Source organism: Piliocolobus tephrosceles, chromosome 15, assembly GCF_002776525.5.
Source record: "Piliocolobus tephrosceles isolate RC106 chromosome 15, ASM277652v3, whole genome shotgun sequence".
NCBI classification, from domain to species: domain Eukaryota; kingdom Metazoa; phylum Chordata; class Mammalia; order Primates; family Cercopithecidae; genus Piliocolobus; species Piliocolobus tephrosceles.
This window is the reverse complement of record NC_045448.1, coordinates 99,279,044-99,302,310: the sequence shown is the minus strand read 5'-3', so window position 1 is coordinate 99,302,310 and position 23,267 is coordinate 99,279,044. Positions and strand designations below refer to the sequence as shown.

The 23,267-nt window shown below is 47.1% G+C and overlaps 1 protein-coding gene and 1 long non-coding RNA gene across 5 annotated transcripts in view; one reads left to right on the top strand and one right to left on the bottom strand.

Annotated features, from left to right (window-relative positions):
- FHL2 (four and a half LIM domains 2) overlaps positions 1–23,267 on the bottom strand; it is a 38,751-nt gene that overhangs the window by 4,884 nt on the left and 10,600 nt on the right. For all 3 annotated transcript variants that reach the window (XM_023211312.1, XM_023211310.1, XM_023211311.2), the window contains 3 exons: positions 20,688–20,867; positions 8,398–8,572; positions 1,962–2,131 (listed from right to left, as the gene is read on the bottom strand). In XM_023211312.1, the coding sequence (XP_023067080.1) occupies positions 1,962–2,131; positions 8,398–8,572; positions 20,688–20,843 (501 nt within the window). In that variant the 5' untranslated portion in view covers positions 20,844–20,867. The remainder of the gene's footprint in view (positions 1–1,961; positions 2,132–8,397; positions 8,573–20,687; positions 20,868–23,267) is intronic.
- Positions 8,876–15,434, top strand: LOC111542156. Of its 2 annotated transcripts, none has more exons than XR_004228504.1 (5): positions 8,876–9,058; positions 9,288–9,361; positions 9,675–10,252; positions 10,967–11,059; positions 12,934–15,434. It is a non-coding gene; the product is annotated as an uncharacterized LOC111542156 (long non-coding RNA). The 2 variants fall into 2 exon arrangements; XR_004228503.1 differs by having other exon boundaries at positions 8,879–9,058; positions 9,675–9,761.

Genomic DNA, 23,267 nt, shown 5'->3' with positions numbered 1-23,267 from the left:
ACACACACACACACACACACACACACACACACACACACACACACACACACACAAATTAGGTGGGTGTGGTGGTGGCGCCTGCCTGTAATCCCAGCTACTCAGGAGGCTGAGGCAGGAGAATCGCTTGAACCCGGAAGGCAGAGGTTGCAGTGAGTTGAGATCATGCCACTGTACTACAGCGCAGGTGACAGAGTGAAACTGTCTCAAAAAAAGAAAAAAACAAGCATAAATGGAGAGGAAATTAAGAGAAATAAAATTTAAAATAACAGTAAAGAACAAAAGGGGCTGGGCGCGGTGGCTCACACCAACAATCCCAGCACTTTGGGAGGCGGAGGCAGGTCGGTCACCTGAGGTCAGGAGTTCCGAGATCAGCCTGGCCAACGTGTTGAAACCCCGTGTCTTCTAAAAATACAAAAAAGTCAGCCAGGCATGGTGACGCTTGCCTGTAATCCCATCTACTTGGGAGGCTGAGGCAAAAGATATCGCTTGAACTGGAGAGGCAGAGGCTGCAGTGAGCCAAGATCGTGCCACCGTACTCCAGCCTGGGTGACAGTGTGAGATTCTGTCTCAAAAAAAAAAAAAAAAAAAAAAAAAGAACAAATGGAAACAAGAGAGAGAAAGGCTGAATGGAAATTGGTAAGAATACTCAGCACTTAGAAAAGGTGCAGGCAAGGTGGGGACATTCTTGCCCAGGCCAGCCAGGTACAGGTAGAGGCATTGGGATGTTTCTCCATGGCCCAGAGGCAAGGGTAGAGGCCCCAAGGGCAAAACAGCAGAAGCTGGGTGAGCAATAAGAGGGTCAATAAGAGGATGGGAGCAAACAGAATCTGCAATGAGTTCCACAGCTGGCATTGCCCAGGGTAAGTGAGCAGTGGGAGGGTGCCGCTCAACAGGCTGATGCAAAGCCTAACAGCACAGAGACGCTGGAAGCTACAGCATAATCAGAGTTGCGTGTGTGTAAGAGTCAGAGGGCACAGCAGAAAACTAAGCTCCACCCTGACGGGCACAGGTCGGGGGGCAACTGGGCAGAGAGTTAGTTGGCTTCCTACAGATAGGCAGTTCCCTTTCTTTCTTTAACCCTAACAGAGCCATGACTGGAACAGATCGAGTAGTTAAGTTTATTTATTTATTTATTTTTAATTTTTTGAGATGGAGTCTCGCTCTGTCACCCAGGCTGGAGTGCAGTGGTGTGATCTTGGCTCACTACAACCTCCACCTCCAGGGTTCAAGCAATTCTCCTGCCTCAGCCTCCCGAGTAGCTGGGATTACAGGTGTGCACCACCATGCCCAGCTAAAGCTGTGCATTTTTAGTAGAGATGGAGTTTCACCATGTTGCCCAGGCTGGTCTTGAACTCCTGACCTAAGGTAATCCACCAGCCTTGGCCTCCCACAGGTGATCCACCAGCCTTGGCCTCCCACAGTGCTGGGATTACAGGCATGAGCCTCCTCGCCTGGCCAGAGTAGATACATTTAATAAATGATCTGTCCCACATCCACGAGGGCAGACTTTTCTCCTTTACTTTTCTTCTCACATCTGTCTCTCTCCTCCCTGCATCCTCCCTCCCTCTCCCCCTCTTCCCTCCATCTTTCTCTCCCTCTCAAATCTGCAACTGTTTTCTTGTTTTATTCATGGAGAGAAGCTGAACAAGACAGCTTTGGGATAGTGGCTCCCTTTCCCTCTAACATCAGGTCATCGACATGAGAATATATTTAGAAATGGTCTAGAAGAAGGCAGGGTTAAACGATTTGATCACAGGAGCTCAACAGTGTTGATGTTTTTGAAAGAAGGATGGGCGCCCAGACCCAATGGATAAAGCTCAGCATGTAAGGCAGGACAGGCACAGCTCCCACGCCATTCCAGTGTCACAGGTATCCTTGTTTTTGGAAAGAGAACTGACAGACGTGAACCACGGAGGCAAACCGGCCAGAATGTGCAAGGGCCAAGGGGGAATCTGAAATACCTTTTTGCACTGAACGCACTGCATGGCATGTTGTTTCTCATAGCAGGGCACACAGAAATTCTGATTGTCTTTGGGGATGAAACTCTTGGTTCCAATTGGCTGCTGGCAGCGGTGGCAGATGAAGCAGGTCTCATGCCAGCTGCTGCCCTTGTACTCCATCTTGCGGGTACCTGTCATCAGAGTCAAGAGGAACACAGCAGAGTTATGGTTAGAGGGGCGTGGAGTCCCAGCAGTTGCCTTCAGAGCTTGCCACCCTCTAGTTTTATGACCAGAGCAAGTCACTTCAGCTCTTGAAGGCTCACCTCTAAATGGAGGTAATTCCTATTTTGTGCAGGGCATGGACTTTGTCTTTTGGTTCACTACTGTACACCCAGCTCCTAGAACAACACGTGTACATTTTAGGTATTTAACATTTATTTATTGAAAATCGTGGTTAGGAATGTTAAATCTAAAAAAAGTTAAGTCTGCCTCAGCAATGCAAAGTATAAAGGGAAGTGTGGCATAGCTCCGATTAATTTCCATGGAGCATGACTTTTGGAGTCTAGGGACTGTATTCACCTACTGCACACCTAATAAAGAACACCCTCTCTGGTTCGCAGCAGGATGGAAATGGCTGGAGTGTGAATGAACCTGGAACCTCTCACCTGATTCAGTGAGCAGCCTCTACAACACTCACGTTACATACTGGCTGTTGAACCAAGTTGTGATGTATCTTGGTCGTTTTATGCACTGTGCTAAGTGCTATAATTAAAACCTACGTGTAGTTTTTTTTATTTTCGAGACAGGGTCTCGCTCTGTCACCCAGGCTGGAGTGCAGTAGTGCGATCCTGGCTCACTGCAGCCTTGTGACATCTGGGCTCCAGGGAAACTCCTGACTCAAGCTGAGTAGCTGGAACTACAGGTACACACCACCATGCCTGGCTGAAATCTTCATGTGTTACTTGTACATCCCATTTAGTAGTTGCCTAAACCCGTGCCATCCATTGTCTTTTGAGTAACTATTAGCATTTGATGTGTTTCTACCATTTCTCCAAGTGAACTGAGGAGCTCTAGAGAACTGAAACACTTACGGGTCACCCCTGCCACCACCAAGCTGGACTCACTGCAAATGCTCGGTGTTTGCTGACTGACATTTTTTTCATTTTTGTTTACCAGAAAGAAGTGTATCTATTTATGGTAAGAGATGATTCCAGATAGGCATGTAAACAAGTACCCTTCGTGTAAAGCAAATGTAAAGAAAGATCTGGGGAAATGAGTTTCAGGGACAAAGAAACAGGAAAGTGTTGTAAGTGCCCGGACGAGCTGAGGGGCCTGGCCCCTGTGTAAGGACCAAATCCAGACTGCTGCCTGCTTTTCAAATGAAGTTGTATTGGAATGCAGCCACACCCATTCATTTACTTCCATGATTTCCATCCGCTTTCATGCTAGATGGCAGAGTAGTGTGCAACTGTGTGCAGTTGTGCAGAGTTGTTGTGTCGTTGTGGTAGTTGAGTAGTTGTGACAGAGACTGTATGGTTCACAAAGCCCCAAATATTTATCTGGTTTTTGAAGGAAAAATGTTGCCAACCCCTGGGGACTGCAGCATGAGGGTCACATACATGTGACTTCAACTAGCAGTCAGGGAGTGATGGGGAATCAAGCCGACAGGGGGACTGCCCGCGCCAGACCACGTGTAAGCAGCTGCAGTAACACAGGTGGCTTATAGGAGTCTATAGACTAGTCCGTAGCTCTCAGCCCCAAAATCTTATGGTCCCAAGGACAAAGCTAGGGGTTTTATTTTAGCTGGCTAGAAAGCTGGTCAGGAAATGTCTGTCCTCCAGTAATTAGGAATGTGCTGAGAATTATCACATGATTGTTATTTAGGATCATTTTCTCAGCTTCCTGTACTTCCAAGACCAGACATTTGAGATTATATAAAATAAGCGGGGTGTGTGGTGGGGGGCAATGTGTGAGAGGGAATTTGGGTTGATGACACGCAGTGATCTTAAAATTCAAAACTAAGCTGTACAATCTATGGAATTCAATTGTGGGGTGATGAATCCTAAAACGAACATTACATGAAGCAATGGAAATTCAAGTAAAAATAGTGGAAGGACTTTGATACACACTTCACAAAGATTTTCTTCAACCTCCATGCATACTTTTGTCACTTGCTCTTTGGATCTCTGACCTTCATTCTGATCAAGCGGCCCAGAAGCCAAAGGATTTTGCCAATGAATATGGGGCAATTATGACTCTCGTGACATTCTTGGCAAGTTCTGAAATAAGTCTTATCAGATCAACACCAGTGCGAGGGCAACTCTACGTGCAGGGAACGCACGGGGCACCTGGAGCCTCAGGGACGTGGCGCGTGCACATCTCAGGCAAGGCGACAGCCTTGGCCGCAGGCCTGCGTGGTCATATGCAACAACGCCGGCAGGTGGCAGGGGCGTTCCTTCTCCTAACTGAATCGCACACTCTGAACCAAGTCTCCCACAGACGGAAGCGCAGTCTTGAAGAAGGGATGTCTTAATCGGATTCAGTCAGTCAAATTAGGCTGGCTGCGGTGCCTCAGCCCTGTAATCCCAGCACTTTGGAAGGCTAAGGCGGGAGATCTCTTGAGCCCAGGAGTTGGCGACCAGCCTGGGCAATATAGGGAGTCCCTGTCTCTACCAAAAAACATAAAAAAACAACAAATTAGCTGGGTGTGGTGGTGTGTGCCTGAGGTCCCGGATACGTAGGAGGCTGAGGTGGGAGGATCATTTGAGCCCGAGAGGTCAGGGCTGTAGTCAGCAGTGATTGTACCACTGCTCTCCCACCTGAGCGAAAGAGCGAGATCCTGTCTCAAAAAAAAAAAAAAAAAAAAAAAAAAAAAGGCAAATGAGGAGCCAGAAATTTGGTTGCAGGGTTGGAGGGAGACAGTATCGCTACTGGAGTCTGCGCATGCGCAGAGGCTGTGGTGCATCTGTAAGCAACGTCTGCTAATAGGGGCGCGAGAGCTGGTAAACCCCAGCACTGGGGTTTCTGATAGTATTCCAGTTTCCTGATTAGTCATCAGGAAACTGACTTGTGTAGGGGTGTGGCGCTGGCGGGTTGAGTTTTTCACTGGTCCTCTAAATGTAAATTCACTGCAAAAGCTGTGTGCACTGACGCTGTAACCCATATTCATCTTGAATGGGTTCGAACGCTTTTAAAAATCAAACCCAGGCAAGCAAGTGCTTTGAGTCAGGGCTTTGTTGGTGGTGGTTTGTTTTGCATACACCAGGATTCTTCTAGACGCCCTGCCTTTGGTGCCCAGTCCATTTCTTCTAGCGGAGACACCTGTAAGACGGGGATGAAGCCATCCAACCCAGGGGACACTGAAGATTAAATGGGATTCGGTAAAGCAGCAGTGTCCGACCCCTCTGTGTGTGCTCAGGGGCCGGTAGCTGTGGCTGTGTTGTTATTATTACTACACAGCCTTTCTTACCACAGAGCCTGAATTCCAGCTTCCCTCACCCCTTAGTAGAAGAGACTGCTGGCCAGTTAATTCTCAGATATTCAGTATGGGTTACCTCTCACTGAACATGGGGCTTTTACTTCTTATTTGATCATGTTTTTCCTTTCTTTCCCTCCCCAGTACACACCATGAGAAAGAGAAGGTGTGATGGTTAATTTTATGTGTCAGCGTGGCTGGGCTCTGGTACAGTTGTTTGGTCAAAAAAACAGGTTTATTTGTTGCCGTGAAGGCGTTTTTTAGATGTGATTAACGTCTAAGTCAGTAAGCTTTGAGTGCAGCACATTACCCACGTATCAGGGCCGGGCTTCATCTAATCAGTGGTAGGCCTTAGGAGCAAAGACTAAGGTTTCCCTAAGGGCAACTAATTCTTCTCAAGACTGCAATAGACACACCCTGGCTGAGTTTCCAGCCTGCTGCCCTACGGAATTCAAATGCTCCCCTTTGGAACTGCAGTGTCATCTCTTCCCCGAGCCTCCAGCCTGCTGGGCTGTTCTACAGATTCTAGACTTGCCGCCTCCACAATCTCATGAGCCAATCCCTTGAAATAAATCTCTCTCTCATCTTTCTCTCTCTCTCTCATCTTTCTCTCTCTCTCTCTCATCTTTCTCTCTCTCTCTCTCCCCTCCTCCCTCCTCCCTCCCCATATATATTTATCTATGTGTATGTATTTCTTCGATTGATTCTGTTTCTCTGGAGAACCTGACTAACACAGGAAGTCAAGACAGATGAAAAATTCAAAATCCAGGAAATATGCATACCTTTTATGTCATGGTTGGTGCTAACAGTTAAAGTCTTAAATAGCCCCTAGACTCCCCAGTGGAAGCTTCCATGGGCCCTTGTTCAGGAAACTAGTAAGGGTTGAATTTGTTTTTCAATTAATGTTGTGGTTCTTATTGTTACTGAGGTTGCTGTGTCACTGCAGTGACTCCCTGTGGGGCAGGACACAGGTCAGCCTGGCTTTCTACGGGCTTCGGTTCTCATTCGCAGTGTCGCACAGCACTGGGGCCCGAGTTTCCAGCCTCTGCAGGACCCATGTGATCTTGGACGAGGCCTTCTACCTGGAGCTGCCTCATCTAAAGTCACCATGCAGCCCTGCCACCTGTCTTCCCTTACAGCTGCCAACAGGGCTGGGGTTGTGTCAGCCTGGGCATTTTTCTTCCCTGTCATGGTGTGTCACGGTTGTTTTTAAGTTGTATTAACCAGAGAAATGTAGTAGCAGTAAGAAACCATTTTACTGAAGGTCAAATAACCTCCTTGTCTTTGTAAAAATGATGATTCCTTATCCTACATGTCTTTTTTTTTTTTTTCTCCAAAATGGAGTCTCACTCTTTCACCTAGGTTGGAATGCAGTGGTACAATCTCAGCTCCCTGCAACCTCCTCCACCTCCCGGGTTCATGCAATTTTCCTGCCTCAGCCCCCCGAGTAGCTGGGACTACAGGTGCACATTGCCCTGTCTGGCTAATTTTTGTATTTTTAGTAGAGATGGGAGTTCACCATGTTGGCCTGGCTGATCTCAAACTCCTGACCTCGTGATCCGCCCTCCTCAGCCTTGCAAAGTGCTGGAATTACAGGGGCGAGCCACCACACCTGGCATCCTACATATCTTTTTAAACTATTTCGTATATGTCAGTCTCTTCAGTATTTCTTTATTATCAAAAACAAAGCAAACTAACATGATGAAACCCCGTCTCTACTAAAAGTACAAAAATTAGCCGGGTGTGGTGGCGCACACCTGTAGTCTCAGCTACTTAGGAGGCTAAGGCAGAAGAATCTCTTGAACCTGGGAGGCAGAGGTTGCAGTGAGTCAAGATTGCACCACTGAACCATGTTGGCCAGGCTGATCTCAAACTCCTGACCTCAAGTGATCCACCCACCTCTGCCTCCCAAAGTACTGGGATTGCAGGCACGAGCCACGATGCCCAGCTTTCTTTCTGTATTTTGAAATTCCGTATCTTTTTGTCCCCTTTGCTTTTCAAAATAAAAGATTCTGCTCTCCCACATAAAAGACAAAACAAAAAAAAAACAAATAACTCCCCCCCACCACACACACACACACACACACACACAAACCATGAGGGACACAGTCCTATCAACACACAAGGCACCTTTATTGCCGTCCTCAGCACCTGGCCCAGTTGCAGCTGTGCCCTTTTTGACTGTCCATCTAGAACACCAACTCTTCAAGGGCAGAGGACCAGGTGCACCTCGGCTCACACCCCATGGATGCTCGGCTTGAGCCCAGTGCCTGGCACGCAAGAGCACCATGCACACTTGGTGAAATAACTGAATGAGTGCACATTCAGCAGGTAGAAGCGAAGAAAAGAGAAACCATCTATGGTGGTGGGAAAGTGGGGGCTGATGCGGGAGATGTATTTTTTTTTTTTTTTTTTTTGAGACAGAGTCTGGCTGTCGCCCAGGCTGGAGTGCAGTGGCCGGATCTCAGCTCACTGCAAACTCCGCCTCCCAGGTTCACGCCATTCTCCTGCCTCAGCCTCCCGAGTAGCTGGGATTACACGTGCCCGCCACCTCGCCCAGCTAAGTTTTTTGTATTTTTTAGTAGAGACGGGGTTTCACCGTGTTAGCCAGCATGGTCTTGATCTCCTGACCTCATGATCCACCCGTCTCGGCCTCCCAAAGTGCTGGGATTACAGGCTTGAGCCACCGCGCCCGGCCGGGAGATGTATTTTTAAGGGGAATGCCCACCATTCACTTACTCTAACAATTCGACTGCATAACACTGCCCCATGTGCATAGCAAAAAGATCCCATTACTGCCCATGATAGAACCCGTATGTGCCTGCTCTGTAAGTACTCTAAGTACTCCTCTGTAATTCAAGGTAAAAATGGAAAGTCAACACGAGTGTCTGGAACCAAGTCAATGTGAACAGGGGGTCACAGGAACGTGCACAAGGCCTGAAGCTAGACTGGCTCACGCATGAGAAAGGTGTGTCTCCTGACCTGGCATGATGGTCTTCTTGCATTCCTGGCACTTGGATGAGTACTCGTTGGAATAGCAGTCTGTACAGAGCAGCTGGTCCTCCTTGGCAGCAAAGGGCTTGTCCACCAGTGAGTTTCTGCACTGCGAGCAGTGGAAACAGGCTTCGTGCCAGTGCCGGTCCTTGTAGGACAAGTCCTGTGGGGCCAGACCACACAAGACAGTCAGAGGCAGGATAGGAGGGCTTGGACCCCACAGCATAGGGGCCCCTTACGAATCTGCAGGGCAAACAAGGAATGAAGGTGGGCCGAGGCACCATGGCGCACCCACATTCATGCCCCAGGACCACCTAACTGCTGAAATCAATGAAGACTAGGCTGCTTTTCTCTTGCTGCATTTTAGAGCAACAGGGTAGACAGATGTGCATGTATGCACATGTCTCTGTGTGAGAGATGCTTCTCAAAAACCAAGGGATTTCCCTTATGTATTGCCTGCAAGAAAGAGAAACAGAAAACATGAACACCTATCAATTCGTCTCACACCACATCCGGTGACAGAGAAACAGACTGCAGGAGGTCCTTGCCTGAGGGAGCCCTGCCCAACTCAGATCACCGTGGTCACCGGTGTGGCAGAGAGGCTCTGGGAGTCGGGATGTTCACCAGAAGGAGGCCCAAGGACTGATTGGTGGGGGAGGGTCAGGACAGACTGCTTGTGTGGGTGCTACCTGTGTGGGTGGCAGTGAGCGGGGGGTGGAGGGAAATTTCAGGAAGAGAAAGATCACAGACACAGAAGATCTGGGGACGGGGAGCATGTCAGATTGCAGGGACGACAGGCCAGGGGCAAGGTGGGAGGGCCCCCCGGCCTGGCTGGACCGGAACATATGGCTGCCTTTTTGCCTTTTATGTCTGCGTAGAGATTCCATTGATCCTGAAGGCAGTGGCGAGCTGCTTTTCAACAGAAGAGTAAAGTGCTCAGACTGGGGAACAGGTAAGGGTGTGGGAGTGGAAGGGGGTGAGGGTGAGAGAAGTGAGCCAAAAACTGGGCACACATGGGAGAGGCCCTGAGAAGACAGATGCATGGTTTTGAGTAAAAGATGAGAGACAGAAAGGAGCCCTGCAGAAAACTCGACTCCACACTTGGCTTCATCTTGCCTGAGGAATAAGAGAACCTTCCATATTTGCCTTTTAAAAATGACATACAGCATTTTCAAAGTGCCAATAAAAAATTAAAGTAACAATCTATTTATGCCCAGCTTTATCTTAGAAAGAATATGTTTCTATTGCTGTCTTTGTGTTTCCAGCTCTGACCCCAAATCATCATCCACTTATTCATGAGGCAGAAACAGAATATTAGTCTCTGCACGGTTTCCTGGGCCAGCTTCCAGTTGGTAAGTATCCTGAACAGGGCGCAGGAGGGCTGTTCACGCGATGGCCCTGAAGAAGAGCCTGCCCACGATGCCTCTGTTACCGAAACCGAAGTCCAAGCTGGAGTTATGCTGAGTGTAGGATGTGAAAACATGGATCATGGCCTTGATTAGAAAGTCCTAAAACACCAACTAACTCGGAACCAAAACTAGAACAAACAGTTCTCTTTTGCTGAAGTATCTGTGTGTGTGTGTGTGTGTGTGTGTGTGTGTGTGTGTGTGTTTTCCCAGAACCTGGAACCAAACTAAAGTTATTTGATTTGGTGATCTCTTTGCGCATTTTGTTTTAGTTCAAGGAATTTTTAAAATGTGAATGCTGAGACACTTTGAAGACTGTCATGACTATGGCCTTTGTGAGGGGCGACCTCTTGTGATATCCCTGTTGGAAGTTTACTTCCTAGAACATCTGGGAATAGGATTACTGCTGATGCAAGATGATAACATGTAAAGGAGAGGTAGGGCACAGTGGCTTGCGCCTACAATCCCAGCTCTCTGGGAGGCAGAGGCGGGCAGATCACCTGAGGTCAGGAGTTCAAGACCAACCGGGCCAGCATAGTGAAACCCTATCTCCACTGAAAATACAAACATTAGCCGGGCATGGTGGTGCGTGCCTGTAGTCCCAGCTACTTGGGAAGCTGAGGCAGGAGAGTCGCTTGAACCTGGGAGGCGGAGATTGCACAGCCTGGGCGATAGAGGGAGACTCCGTCTCAAAAAAAAAAAGAAAAAAAAGGAACAAGGTTAGACGAGCATATAGTGCTCTCAAAGCGGGACTAAATGCCCTGGTTTCTGTGGGATTGGTTCTCACCTGAGCCCAGCACCCCTGAGTATCATGGGTCCCCTGGGGTAGGCACTGCCTCTCTGGGGACTCCGGGGCAGCTTGCTCAAATGTCCAAGTCCTCTCCATCCTTGAGAACGCAAACTGGGTATACACTGGGAGTTGAGGGCAGAGGGCTGTCCTGTCTTTTGTATTTTTAGCTTAAAGTATTTTCAGAAATCTGAGGGGAAAATCACCTGTGCTTTATGGGTTATTTTGACAAATGAAATAGAGGACAAACTGCTTTGATTTGAGTTAATGTCTACACATGCGAGCTCATGATAAACAGCAAAGCCCACAATCCACATGGACATCATCATCGTTCAGGAACAGGCATGTTCTCCATTCTTTCCAGGCACACGCCCCAGCTTCAAAAAGACATCTGAAACACCAGTGATGACCACCGTTACCCCATCTGCGGGCTCCAGGCACGGCACAGCCCTGCAAGGTAAATGTCATTACTGAAGGTCAGAGAAGTTCCGTAACTTGCCCAGTCACATACCTGGCACGGAGCTAAGCCAAGCTTCGAACTCAAGTCCTCCTGATGCAAAAGTTATTTCCGCTGAACCAGCCCAGGCAAAATCCTGGTCGGGTCTGTGTTACTCTTTGCTTTCAAAGCAGATAGCCCTGAGGAGATGTGTGTGTGTGTCCATGAATAAAATCCAGAGCCGGGCACGGTGGCTCAAGCCTGTAATCCCAGCACTTTGGGAGGTGGAGGCAGGCAGATCACAAGGTCAGGAGATCGAGACCATCCTGACTAACCCGGTGAAACCCCGTCTCTACTAAAAAATACAAAAAACTAGCCAGGTGAGGTGGCGGGCGCCTGGAGTCCCAGCTGCTCGGGAGGCTGAGGCAGGAGAATGGCGTGAACCCGGGAGGCGGAGCTTGCAGTGAGCCGAGATCCGGCCACTGCACTCCAGCCTGGGAGAGAGAGCGAGACTCCGTCTCAAAAAAAAAAAAAAAATTCAGAAACGACCAAACTCTCACAACTTTCTAGAATGTATTTTGTACCTAAATGAATGTGGCTCAGCATTGCCTTTGTTTAGACTCTGAATAAAATTGAACAAACCATTAGAAGCCCTATCCACCCCAAACAGTAATCAGCCTAATTTAAGAAGAGACGGAGATTTTATTCACGTTATCACTGTTAGAATGCTGATTGTGGAAGAAATGCATTAAGAATAAATTTTGTATGGAAAACAGCATGGCGGCTCCTCAAAATATTAAAAGTAGAATTACCATATGATTCAGCAATTGTACTTTTGGATATATACCCAAAAGAATTGAAAGTAAGGTCTGAAAGACACATTTGTACATCCACCTTCATTGAAGAATTATTCACCATAGCCAAAAGGTGGGAGCAAGCCAGGCATCTATCAGCAGGTGAAGGGGTGAACAAAATGTGGTCTGTGCATACAATGGAATTTTATTCAGCCTTAGAAAGGAAAGGAATTCTGACTCATGCTACAACATGGATGAATCTTGAGGACATGATGCTAAGTGAAATGACAAATCGGTCACAAAAGGACAAATGCTGCATGATCTCACACATGTGGGATACTTAGGGAAGTCACATTCATGGAGGCAGAAAGTAGAAGAGTGGTTGCCAGGGGCTGGGATGAGAGGGGAATAGGAGTGAGAATGGGTCCTGTAACCCATTCATTCATTCCTGAGGTTGCAATTTTTTGAATTTTTGCAATCAGACCTTGGCGATGATCTTGAGCAGTAGGATATATGTAACTCCCACATGCCTAGCGTTCCGCTAATGGAATACTAGGCATAAATGGGTTTGATGGGGGCAGTATTTCAGATTTGCAAGAAGCAAAAGCTCTGGGGATTGGTTGCACAGCCATCTGAATGCACTTACTACTGAACAGTACACTTAACAGTGGTTAAGAAGGTAAGTGTGATGTTCTGTGTATTTTGCCACAATTAAAAGAATAAAAAAGTAAGTTTTGGCTGGGCAAGGTGGCTCATGCCTGTAATCCCAGCACTCGGAGGCCGAGGCGGGTGGATCACCTGAGGTCATGAGTTCGAGACCAGCCTGGCCAACATGGTGAAACCCCATCTCTACTAAACATACAAAAATTAGCCAGGCGTGTTGGTGCCTGCCTGTAATCCCAGATACTCAGGAGGCTGAGACAGGAGAATCTTGAAGCCGGGAGGTAGAGGGTGGAGGTTGCAGTGAGCCAAGATTGTGCCATTGCATTCCAGCCTTGGCAACAAGAGTGAAACTGTCTCATAAAGAAAAAAGTAAGTTTTGATTGTTAGGTAGTAGGTGAAAAACACCTTTTCAGAAGTGACGTCTGTCCCCCTGTGCAGGCACGCCACCTCTGAGAGGACTGCTTGTTTGGGGACAAGCTGCGGAATGTTTTCCATGACCCAGGACTCACCGTCTGGATGGGATGAGATACCCGGAGGAGCAGGCACCGGGGAGAGGGGAGGAGATTCCTGGCCTCCCCCTGGGAAGATGGTAACTACCACAGCCCTGCCCAGGGAGGAGGCATTGCACACAGAGGGGTGGCAAGTTATCAGTGACAAGAGAAGGAAAAGAAATACAATTTCTAGGAAATTTGCCTTTTGGGGCTGACCTTTAAGAAAAACTGAGGGAGAAATCTCCAAAGTCAACATGAGAGCGAAGCCACTAGATGTCACCACAGCCTGAACTCTGGTCATTGAGTCCCCAGATGGAGGAGAGAGCACATCAGCGTCCCTCGACAGACATGGAAAAGCTGGCTAAGACATGCACATGGACCCAAGGCACTGCGGAATTCCATTTTTCCTACAGTTAATATTTATGGCACTTTTAAAAATGCAGTAGCTACGGTTTAAGACTGATCCGTTGACAGAGACATGTGACACTTGAAACTGTCCCTCTTAATGTGGATACTATTCACATGTTACTGGGCTAAGCATCCATGCAAGACTTGAGGACCTTCTGCAGGCGCAGCCTGTCCCCTGCACCCTGCTCTATCAGATCCCACCTCGCAAGGTGCAGGCTGCATTCTCTCAGGACAGCCTGGTCTGCTCTATCCCCTAGGAACCATCTCGCCTTGGCTCCTGTCAGAAGCTGCCCTTTCCCTTCAGGTTGGTGTAGAGTGGTTGAGGCATGCAGAGATCCAGGTTTTGTCCTAAGAAACAGAAGACAGAGTGCCTTCCACAAAGTGCCTTTTCCTGCCCAGGGCCGCGTTATCTCGGCATCATTCCCTGGGGCCGTCGGCACTCAGCTCTGCAATGTTTCTCTCAGCCTACCTCTATGAATTGCACACATATGCATTCCTGAGTGAATATGCATGCAGCAGTTCCCAATTCTAAAACCTTCTAAAGGAAACTCTTTTCCCTTAAGATAAATATTAACCTGTGCTCACGTTCTTAAGTTTTGTGATGTACAATAACTAAAAATACTCCATAAACAAGCTTGCATCACTGTTGTTGCTGGGTCCTCAGTGGGAACAGAACTGGCCCACCTCCCTGCTGCAGTACAGGGCGATGGTCCTCCTGGGCCAGCAATACCTGAACGCCGGCTGCATGCAAGCAGGATGGGAGAGCATGGGGTCCCAAAGTCCACATCTCTTGTACCACTGTGGGCCAAGCATCTGCCCCTGTGGGATCCCAGGAGCCCGTGACGTGATTAAAGTGCTCGGTTATTTCATCCTAGGGGTTCAATTCAAGGGCCCAAATGCCAGACTGACTAAACTTAAATCCGGGCTCTGCCCTATGTCAGGTACATCACCATGGGCAAGTAATTGAACCTCTCTCACCAGATTTCTGACCTGTACAGCAGGAATAATAGACCCACTACTCGTTGTGACAAGCATGTGTAACAGTTGCTGGTGTGTATTGCAATTGCTCAATGGCTGTTAGTGTAAGTCATTATTTAGATCACAGCTAATAACGAGAAGAGTTGCCTCAATGTGTCACTTGCTGAACCTACATTTCCTTATGAAGACAGCCCTGTCAATGAGAATATCTGCCATCTTAAAGTTCCATGTTGGTAACTCTGCCGCTCTCCTTTGGCAGGTGCTTTTTCATTTCTCAGCCCTTTTAAATCTAAAATTCTGGTTCCCAATTCTTCATACCTATCTTGAGCCATACAATAACTCTATGAAATAAAGTTTTCTTCTTATAGATGAGCAGATTCAATGTAACGACACCAAAAAGTGTTTTCTCCAACATCCCCACTGCCCTTCCACCTGAAATGATCCGACAGAACTAAACTGTGCTCCTGGTTTTTTACCTGGCACATCAGCCCCTTTGCAAGTTGACCCCAACTCGCTTTCCAACCTGACCCTCTGGTCTGGTCCCCTCTTCCTCATCTCCATACCTTTGACCATGCTCTGTCCCTGGCCTTGGAATATCCTTTCCCTTCTCCCCAAAAGGCCAAATCCCACTTGGCTGCAAGTCCCAGCTGAAATCTCATCTGTTCTGCAAAGCTTCCTTGGCCAGGGCAATGCTGGCTTCAGGGAAGCCATGTGCCATGCTGGCTACCTAGCTTGTATGTCTCTTTCCAGATCCTATTTGGAAACTCGTAGGTAACTAATTATGTCATGGGGTTTCCCTGTCACTCTCTGAATGGGGCGCTTAGTTTGTGTTTCTTTAGAAGTCTGAGTCAAGTTAATAAATACACGTCACTGCTTCCTCCTGGACTCGCTTCTTAAGAAAGTTCACAATAAGGAGGAAGTAAGGATATACTTTATGGTAAGAGGAAGGTAACTCAATATTGCCAGGTTTGATTTTTTTAAGAGATCTTGGCCAACATGGTATTCTCTGAGTCTCAGCAGGAGGGAAGATTTTAGCCACATGATTCCCTAGAGCTTAGAGGTAGACTGGAAAATGCCACCAAAAGGCCTAGAAGCGAGATTGTCATTGATTAGAACCAGGTGCCTGAGCCTACGCTTCCTCCCGCACTCTGAATCTTTACCTGTGAAGACCTAGTGCCAAGTGACCCTTTCTTTTCTTCTGTCTGTTCCGTCTGTCTATCTATCATATATCTGTTTAGAGACAGGGGTCTTGCTATATTGCCCAGGCTGGTCTCAAACTCTTGACCTTAAGTGATCCTCCTGCCTCAGCCTCCCAAAGTGCTGGGATTACAGGCATGAGCCACCATGCCCGGCTCAAGTGACTCTTTCCAAATAGAAAAGCTCCAAAACCGATTTTTAGTTTCAGTGATTAGCACCATGCCAGTAGCTTAATTTTGCTGTTTCCTTAGTACTCCATTGTGAACAGCAAACATGAGTGTAACAGAGATAGCACTTAGGTGCTGAGAGGCGGCAGGGTAAGAAATATGGACACCTTGACAGGCTTGCTGAAGAACTTTAAGATGGAAATATCCGGTTTGAAATTCCCCTAGAGAGAAACTGAAAACAAAAAGAAAGAAAAAAAGAGTCTTTTATACTTCCCAGAAAAAATACCAAGGCTAATCTTGTGCTCACAGAGATGTCATACATTGCAGTAAAATGTTGATAAACATGTAAGATTAGGCCCACATACTTCCTTTCTGGTTTTGTATTTTTCCATTTCAGAAACATTCCTAACATGGGCTGTGCCTGTTGCTTGGCTCCAAATGTGTTCTTTTTAAGACTTTAGCTGAGCTTTAGTGGCAAGTGGCCTGGAGGGAGCCCTGGACCCCTCAGCTAATGGACGGTCTGGGTGGCAGGGTCACCCAGACTGAAACGGCTGGCTCTCATCCTCCCTCCTTCCCACCCCGTTCCACCAGGGCTGGGACCAGCCATTCTTCAGATCCATACGATTTCACTTCAGAAATGGATTCTCACATCATTCACGCTCAGCATTATGAAAAGATATTCTGTGCTTGAGATCGTCAGGTTTCCAACTGTACGTTCTTTCAAATCCTTACAAATAAAGATGCGGAAAAATGGACAACAGCAGAAATGACAGCTCTGTGTTGGCACGTCACAGGTGCTCCCTAGACGTTAACTCACTCAATTACCCCGACAGTCCCATGAGCTAGGAACCCCAGATTATATACATGGAAACGGAGGCTAATAGGTGGCAGGACTTGTCCCCTTCGTGCAGCTCGTCAAAGGTGGAGCCAGGGAGATTTGGCTCCCGGGTCCAGCCTCGGTGCATGCGACGTCACTGTTGAGCTCTGTGCACCTCTGCTGCTATGTCTTGTGGCTGAACTTTTGGTTTCACACACTGACAGGTCCTTCTCATGGAATCCATCCAAACGCTTTGCTCCTGATCCTAGGACCCTGCTTGATTAAATGACCTTCACAAACAGATTTTTCTCTTGTAGGAGGAAATCCAAATAAATACACGTTTTCATTGCTCGTTACAAACTCTGTGGACAAATTCTACATGGAAGAAGATCCAAAAAGGTAATTTTCTCATTAAGAACTTAAAAACCACCCCAACACATAAAAAAGCACCAGGTTGGCAGGCTGGACCCTGAGAATGTGACTGGAGTAGCTGCTCTTCCCAGAAAAGAGTCCAGAAAGACCAGCGGGGGAGTCTTGTGTCACACCAAGGACAGAAGGATGGGTTTTTCAAACCTGACCTTACACTTTTCACTAGGCTTGGTCAGAAACCTTCCAAAATATACCAGAGACATCTAGACTTAACCCACATATGTGAAAACTTTCGTCTCCTATTTCAGAGACAGGTTGCTTTCTGCCAAAATACCACTGAACTTTTCTGTCCATTACCAAACGTTAACTGAGACGTAATTTTACAGCATGATGGGTAAACCTCTGCCAATTTGATCATCATGTCAATGTTTCCTATTTAATTAACTACAAACGCTGGAAAGAGAGTTTGTGAAACAACTTGAGCCTCACTTCTGCCATCATGACCATCTAAAGGGGCCCATGAGAAGAGTAGGGGCCTTTGACTGAAGGTCACTCAATAGAGGCCAGGTGGTCACCACCTCTTACTCACAAGGACTGACTACATCTGGCCCGAGAGTCGCATAGACAGGGTCCTGTCCAAGGTTGCAGGTGGCAGGTGGCATCGCATGCTAGGTGAGGACCCTCTGGGTCTGGGCTCAAATTGTACCTCGGATTCTTCCTAATCCCGTTAACCCTGGGCAAGATCCTCATCCTCTCTAGGCCTCAGTGGCTACTCCATAAAATGAAATGAAAAAAGTTCTTACCTATAGGATGTTAGGAGGAATTTAGATCATGCAGTTTAGGCATTTACAAGTGCCCGGAACAAGTCATCAGTTGACACACGGTGGTTTCAATGACTACCACTAAAAGCTAAACCCAGAATGCTAGTTTCTGATCTGCAGATCTTTTGTTCGTGTTTATTATTATTTTCTTCTCTTCGTAGCACCCTCTACACACATGGGTGGGTGTGGTAGCCCGTCCGATCTCATGGCATTGCTTGCAGATCCATGGAACATTCAAAATCTGGGTTAGGTGTGTCATTAATCACTAATTTGTTAAATGCACAGTATTAGCAGCCATCTCTGGAACTCTAGCCTATTCTTTATTTTTATTTTTTTAAGATGGAGTCTCGCCCTGTCACCCAGGCTGGAGTGCAGTGGCGCGATCTCGGCTTAAGGCAACCTCCGCCTCCCAGGTTCAAAATATTCTCCTGCCTCAGCCTCCCAAGTAGCTGGGATTACAGGTGCACACCAACACACCCAGCTTACTTTTGTATTTTTAGTAGAGACGGGGTTTTGCCATGTTGGCCAAGCTGGTCTCCAGCTCCTGGCCTCAAGTGATCCACCTGCCTCGGCCTCCCAAAGTGCTGGAATTACAGGCATGGGCCACTGTGCTCAGCCCTAGTTTTTCTTTAGTTTGTTGATTTTTTGAAGCCCAGAACATAGGTAGATCCCCCAAAAACTCTGTAATCAGTCTACAAAAATATTTTGTTAATATTAACAGGTATCCAAGAAAACATTCAGGAAGGGTGTAATGTCAGAGCATCATAACATTGTATTAGCACTGCCTAGTCTCCACTATTATACTGGCCATACAAATCAATAATCTTTACCCTTTGAGATCACAGCATTTTCCCAGAGTAACTTAATAGAAAACAAGGTTACAATTCAGTGGCTACATAGAGAGGATATTCAAACTATAGAACAGGCTCTGAAGTCTTGCCTGTCTCATTTAAGTAGGTCAGGACTCTCAAAATTAGCCTAATTCCTATAGGCATGCCGACATTTAAAATTTACACACATGAACATGTCCCTTAGAAAGAAGTAGCTGAGGGCCGTGGTGGCTGTGCTATTTTAAGAGAAGAGATTGGCCACCAGACCTAAGAGCGCAGTTCCTCTATCAGGTATCTCCCCGCCTGCCAGGACTGTGGGCTTTACTTCCAGAAAAAAACAGGAACATTTCTTTTCTATCATTGCTTCCACTACAAACCCAACTACCTGCTTATTTTTGAAAGTCAAGAAAATCACGCCTAAAGCATCAAAAGCCCCAAATGCCAAGGTCTCGCTTCAACTCAATGTCTCTTTTTGTTCCAAAATGTAGAAAATCATACAGTGTAACCCCACGAATCTCAAAACATTAATCCGAGTTGAAAAGTTCAGCACAATTCACTCCTGGCTTGACAGCAGCCTTGATGATTTTGGCTCCATTTGGGAGACTCTTGTTTATTTGCTCATAAAACATGCGTGGAAGGATGACTGGTTTTAAGGATCTTTCCACTAACTCACTGGAGAAACGGCAAGTGATTTTTGTTTTGTTTTTATTTCAGCCACTGGTCAGGGATGATTAGCCCCAAATATCCAAAATCTGTCCGTGAAAGTGAGAGTTATCCTTTGCCAGAATCACTCACCTACTTAAGTATTTCTTTTCCAGGTGAAGTTTTATAATTGTATTTTTCTCAGGCCATCTAGTTCTTCCTCAAACTGGACATTTTTATTGATGTTTCCAAAATGAAAAGCGACAAAGAGAGAGGGTGAAGTGTCTGAAAGGTGTGTGGAAGGGACATGTCACAAAAAGAATAAGGAAGCAGTCAGCAGAAAGGTGGCAGTCGGGAGCTTACCCTGTCCGCTGCTGGAAGAGTGTGAGGGCTTGTATCTACATATTAGAACCACCGTATGAAGCAGACCCCTGGTTCTCCCCAGTTTTGTTTGTTTGTTTGTTTGTTTTTTGAGACAGAGTCTTACTCTGTCTCCCAGGCTGGAGTGCAGTGGCATGATTCTCGGCTCATTGCAACCTCCACCTCCCAGGTTCAAGTGATTCTCGTGCCTCAGCCTCCCAAGTAGCTGGGATTACAGATATGCACCATCACACTCAGCTAAATTTTTGTATTTTCAGTAGAGACAGAGTTCTCCAACTCCAGCCTCAAGTGATTCGCCTGCCTTGGCCTCCCAAAGTGCTGGGATTATAGGCGTCAAGCCTATGTGCCTGGCCTGGTTCTCCCCATTTTATAGATGTGGAGATGTGCACGGAAGGGTCAAGTAACTGACCCAAGGCCATACAGCAAGTGAGACACGGAGCCCGGTCTGGAACTGAGCAGTCTGGTGGCTGAACTCCCACGCTTGGCCTGTTAAATACTGGTACAAGGGACCAGTGGTCTCTGCTGAACCACGCTGTGCCATCCCAGGAGAGCCGTGAACGCGTTTCCCCATTGAAAGGAAATAATACAAATCCTGTCCTTCTCTCATTAAAGGAACAGAGCCCACAATCTTCCAAGGACTGTGCTTTTATGTGCCCATTTATCCAGGAACCGACTCTGGTTCTCTCATGTACACATTCATTCATCAAATATTGACTGAGCACAGCACCTGCTCCGCGTTACTCACCGTGGAGCAAACAGACAAGAGGAAGAGAGCACCGCCCTTAAGAAAGTTACACTGTTGGTAGGCAGCTGGGTGGTTAGATAAAGGCACCAATAACCAGAATACAGCAAATGTACTCAGAGACACTAAGCACAAAAGTCCTGGCAAGGCCCTCACCCAGTGCTTCTGGGCAGAGATCACATTAGCTAGAGGGAAGAAGCTTCCGAAAGGCTACACGCAGGGTCCGCACCTCTCGGAGGGGGCTCAAGAGACAGACTTCAGTGGTGGATCAGGGCTTCAGCACAAATCACAGAGAAGCCCGTGTTTCTTGGGGGAGCACCAGGGACCCACAGAGTCCCACGGCAGGTACCTTGCAGTCACAGCCGATGGGCTTCCCACACTCCTCGCAGGTGTTGGCGAAGAGGGTCTCGAAGCACGCCACGCAGTAGGGGCTCTCCTCTCGCAGGATGTACTTCTTGCCAAAGAGAGATTCGTTGCAATGGTGGCAGTCAAAGCGCTCGGTCATTTTGACACCTGGCTTTTCAGCAACCTACCAAAAAGAAGAGAAAATCCAGGTCCCATTGTGCACTCTCTGAAAGGGATGCACGCAAAGACATTAACTGTCCCACTGTCTGTCATCTTTAGCTGAAAGGTGGTTAATTCCTTTGGATGAATAATTAAAACTCACCATTTAATAGGTCGTAATTTTCGATGATAACACCTTTTTTGTTTTTTTTTTTTTTTTCATTAGCTAAGGCAGTTTTGTGTTTGAATGCATTCACTTCGTTTTTTGTTTGTTTGTTTGTTTTGAGACAGAGTCTTGTTCTTTTGCTCAGGCTGGAGTGCAGTGGTGCAATCTCAGCTCACTGCAACCTCTGCCTTCCAGGTTCGAGCGATTCTCCTGCCTCAGCCTCCCGAGTAGCTGAGATTACAGGTGCCTGCCACCATGCCCAGCTAATTTTTATATTTTTAGCACAGACAGGCTTTTACCATGTTGGCCAGGCTGGTCTCAAACTCCTGACCTCAGGTTATCTGCCCGCCTTGCCTAGCAAAGTGCTGAGATGACAGGCGTGAGCCACCACACCTGGTCACATTCCACTTCTTGAAAAGCACGAATTATTTTTTACTGTGTCAGAAAATCTCAGTTTTAAATACAGGTAAAGGCTGGCACCAGAGCCCCCATCCTGTCCGCCTGTGACCCAGCCATGCATCTTCCCCTTCTCCCTGCCCCCAAAATAGAAAGGCAGGCATAGAAATAATACGTCCATTTCTATAAAAAGATTTTCCATGAGGTCTTCTTTATGATTCATGATTTGAATAGGAAGAAATCACAGCGGCAAAAGGGAGGGAGATCTGACCTGGGAAACCTGAGATTAGATGCAATGAGGCCACTATTACCCTTGACCTCGGTGCTGCATTGGGAGTGCAAGCTGACCTTACACAAGAGAAACTGCCAAAGTCCCTGAGGATGAATCACTGCTCCCTATGGGAAAGATCATCCTGCAGCTGCCCAGGTATCCTGAGAGCAGGATAAAGGGAAAGATTCACTTCCCAAAACAACGATATGTAATAGTCAGAAATGCAGTGGCTGCAGTCAATGGCTCTCTGGGCAACACTTCAAGCCCTTTCAACAGGAACAAGACACTGGTGAGGTTGCGGAGAAAAGGGAACATTTATACACTGTGCATGGGAGTGTAAATTAGTTCAACCATTGTGGAAAGCAGTATGGTGATTCCTCCAAGAGCTAAAAACAGAACTACCATTTGACCCAGCAATCCCATTACTGGGTATACACCCAGAGAAATACAAATCATTCTGCCATAAAGACACATGTACAGGAATGTTCATTGCATCACTTTTCACAATACCGATGACATGGAATCGACCTAAATGCCCAGCAATGACAGATTGGATAAAGAAAATGTGGTACATATACATCATGAAATACTATGCAGCCATAAAAAAGAATGAGATCATGTCTTTTGTGGGAACGTGGATGTAGCTGGAGGCCATTATCCTTAACAAACGAATGCACGAACAGAAAGCCAAATACTGCATGTTCTCACTTTAAGTGGGGGCTAAATGAGGAAACACATGAATGCAAAGAGGTGAACAACAGACACTGGGGTCTACCTGAGCAGGGAGGGAGGGTGGGAGGGGAGAGAGGAGCAGAAAAGGTAACACTTGGGTGCTAGGATTAATACCTGGGTTGATGAAATAATATGTACAACAAACCCCTGTGACAACAGTTTACCTAGATAACAAACCTGCACATGTACCCCGAACCTAAAATAAAAGTTAAAAAAAAGGCGTCTCCACGCCCAGCACCCTGCACTTTTCCTAGGATGAATACATGGTGTGCATAAGCAGCAAGGGACGGGCCCTTACCTTATGACCATTCCTATACAATCATGTCAGAATGATCCTGGAGAGAAAAAGCCTACCACAGGAATAGCTGGTGTGGAGAAACGTCCGTAGGGCATTAAAAACAGACAGTTTTCTTCAGGAATAAATGGCAATATTCCATTTCCTAAAAGTGGAAAGTTTTCTCTGTTGTTAAATAGGTACACTGGGCCGGGTGCGGTCACTCACGCCTGTATTCCCAGCACTTTGGGAGGCCGAGACAGGTGGATCACCTGAGGTCGGGAGCTCGAGACCAGTCTGGCCAACATGGTGAAACCCTGTCTCTACTCAAAATACACAAAACAAAACAAAAACCAAATTAGCCGGGCGTGTTGGTGCATGCCTGTAATCCCAGCTACTCACGAGGCTAAGGCAGGACAATCGTTTGAACCCAGGAAGTGCAGGTTGCAGTGAGCCGATAATGGCACCTCTGCACTCCAGCCTGGGCGACGGAGTGAGACTCCGTCTAAAAAAAAAAAAAAAAAACAGGTAGACTGGTTGGCTATGTAACTGTGAGCAAGGGTCCACAGGCTCTAAGAAAACTTGG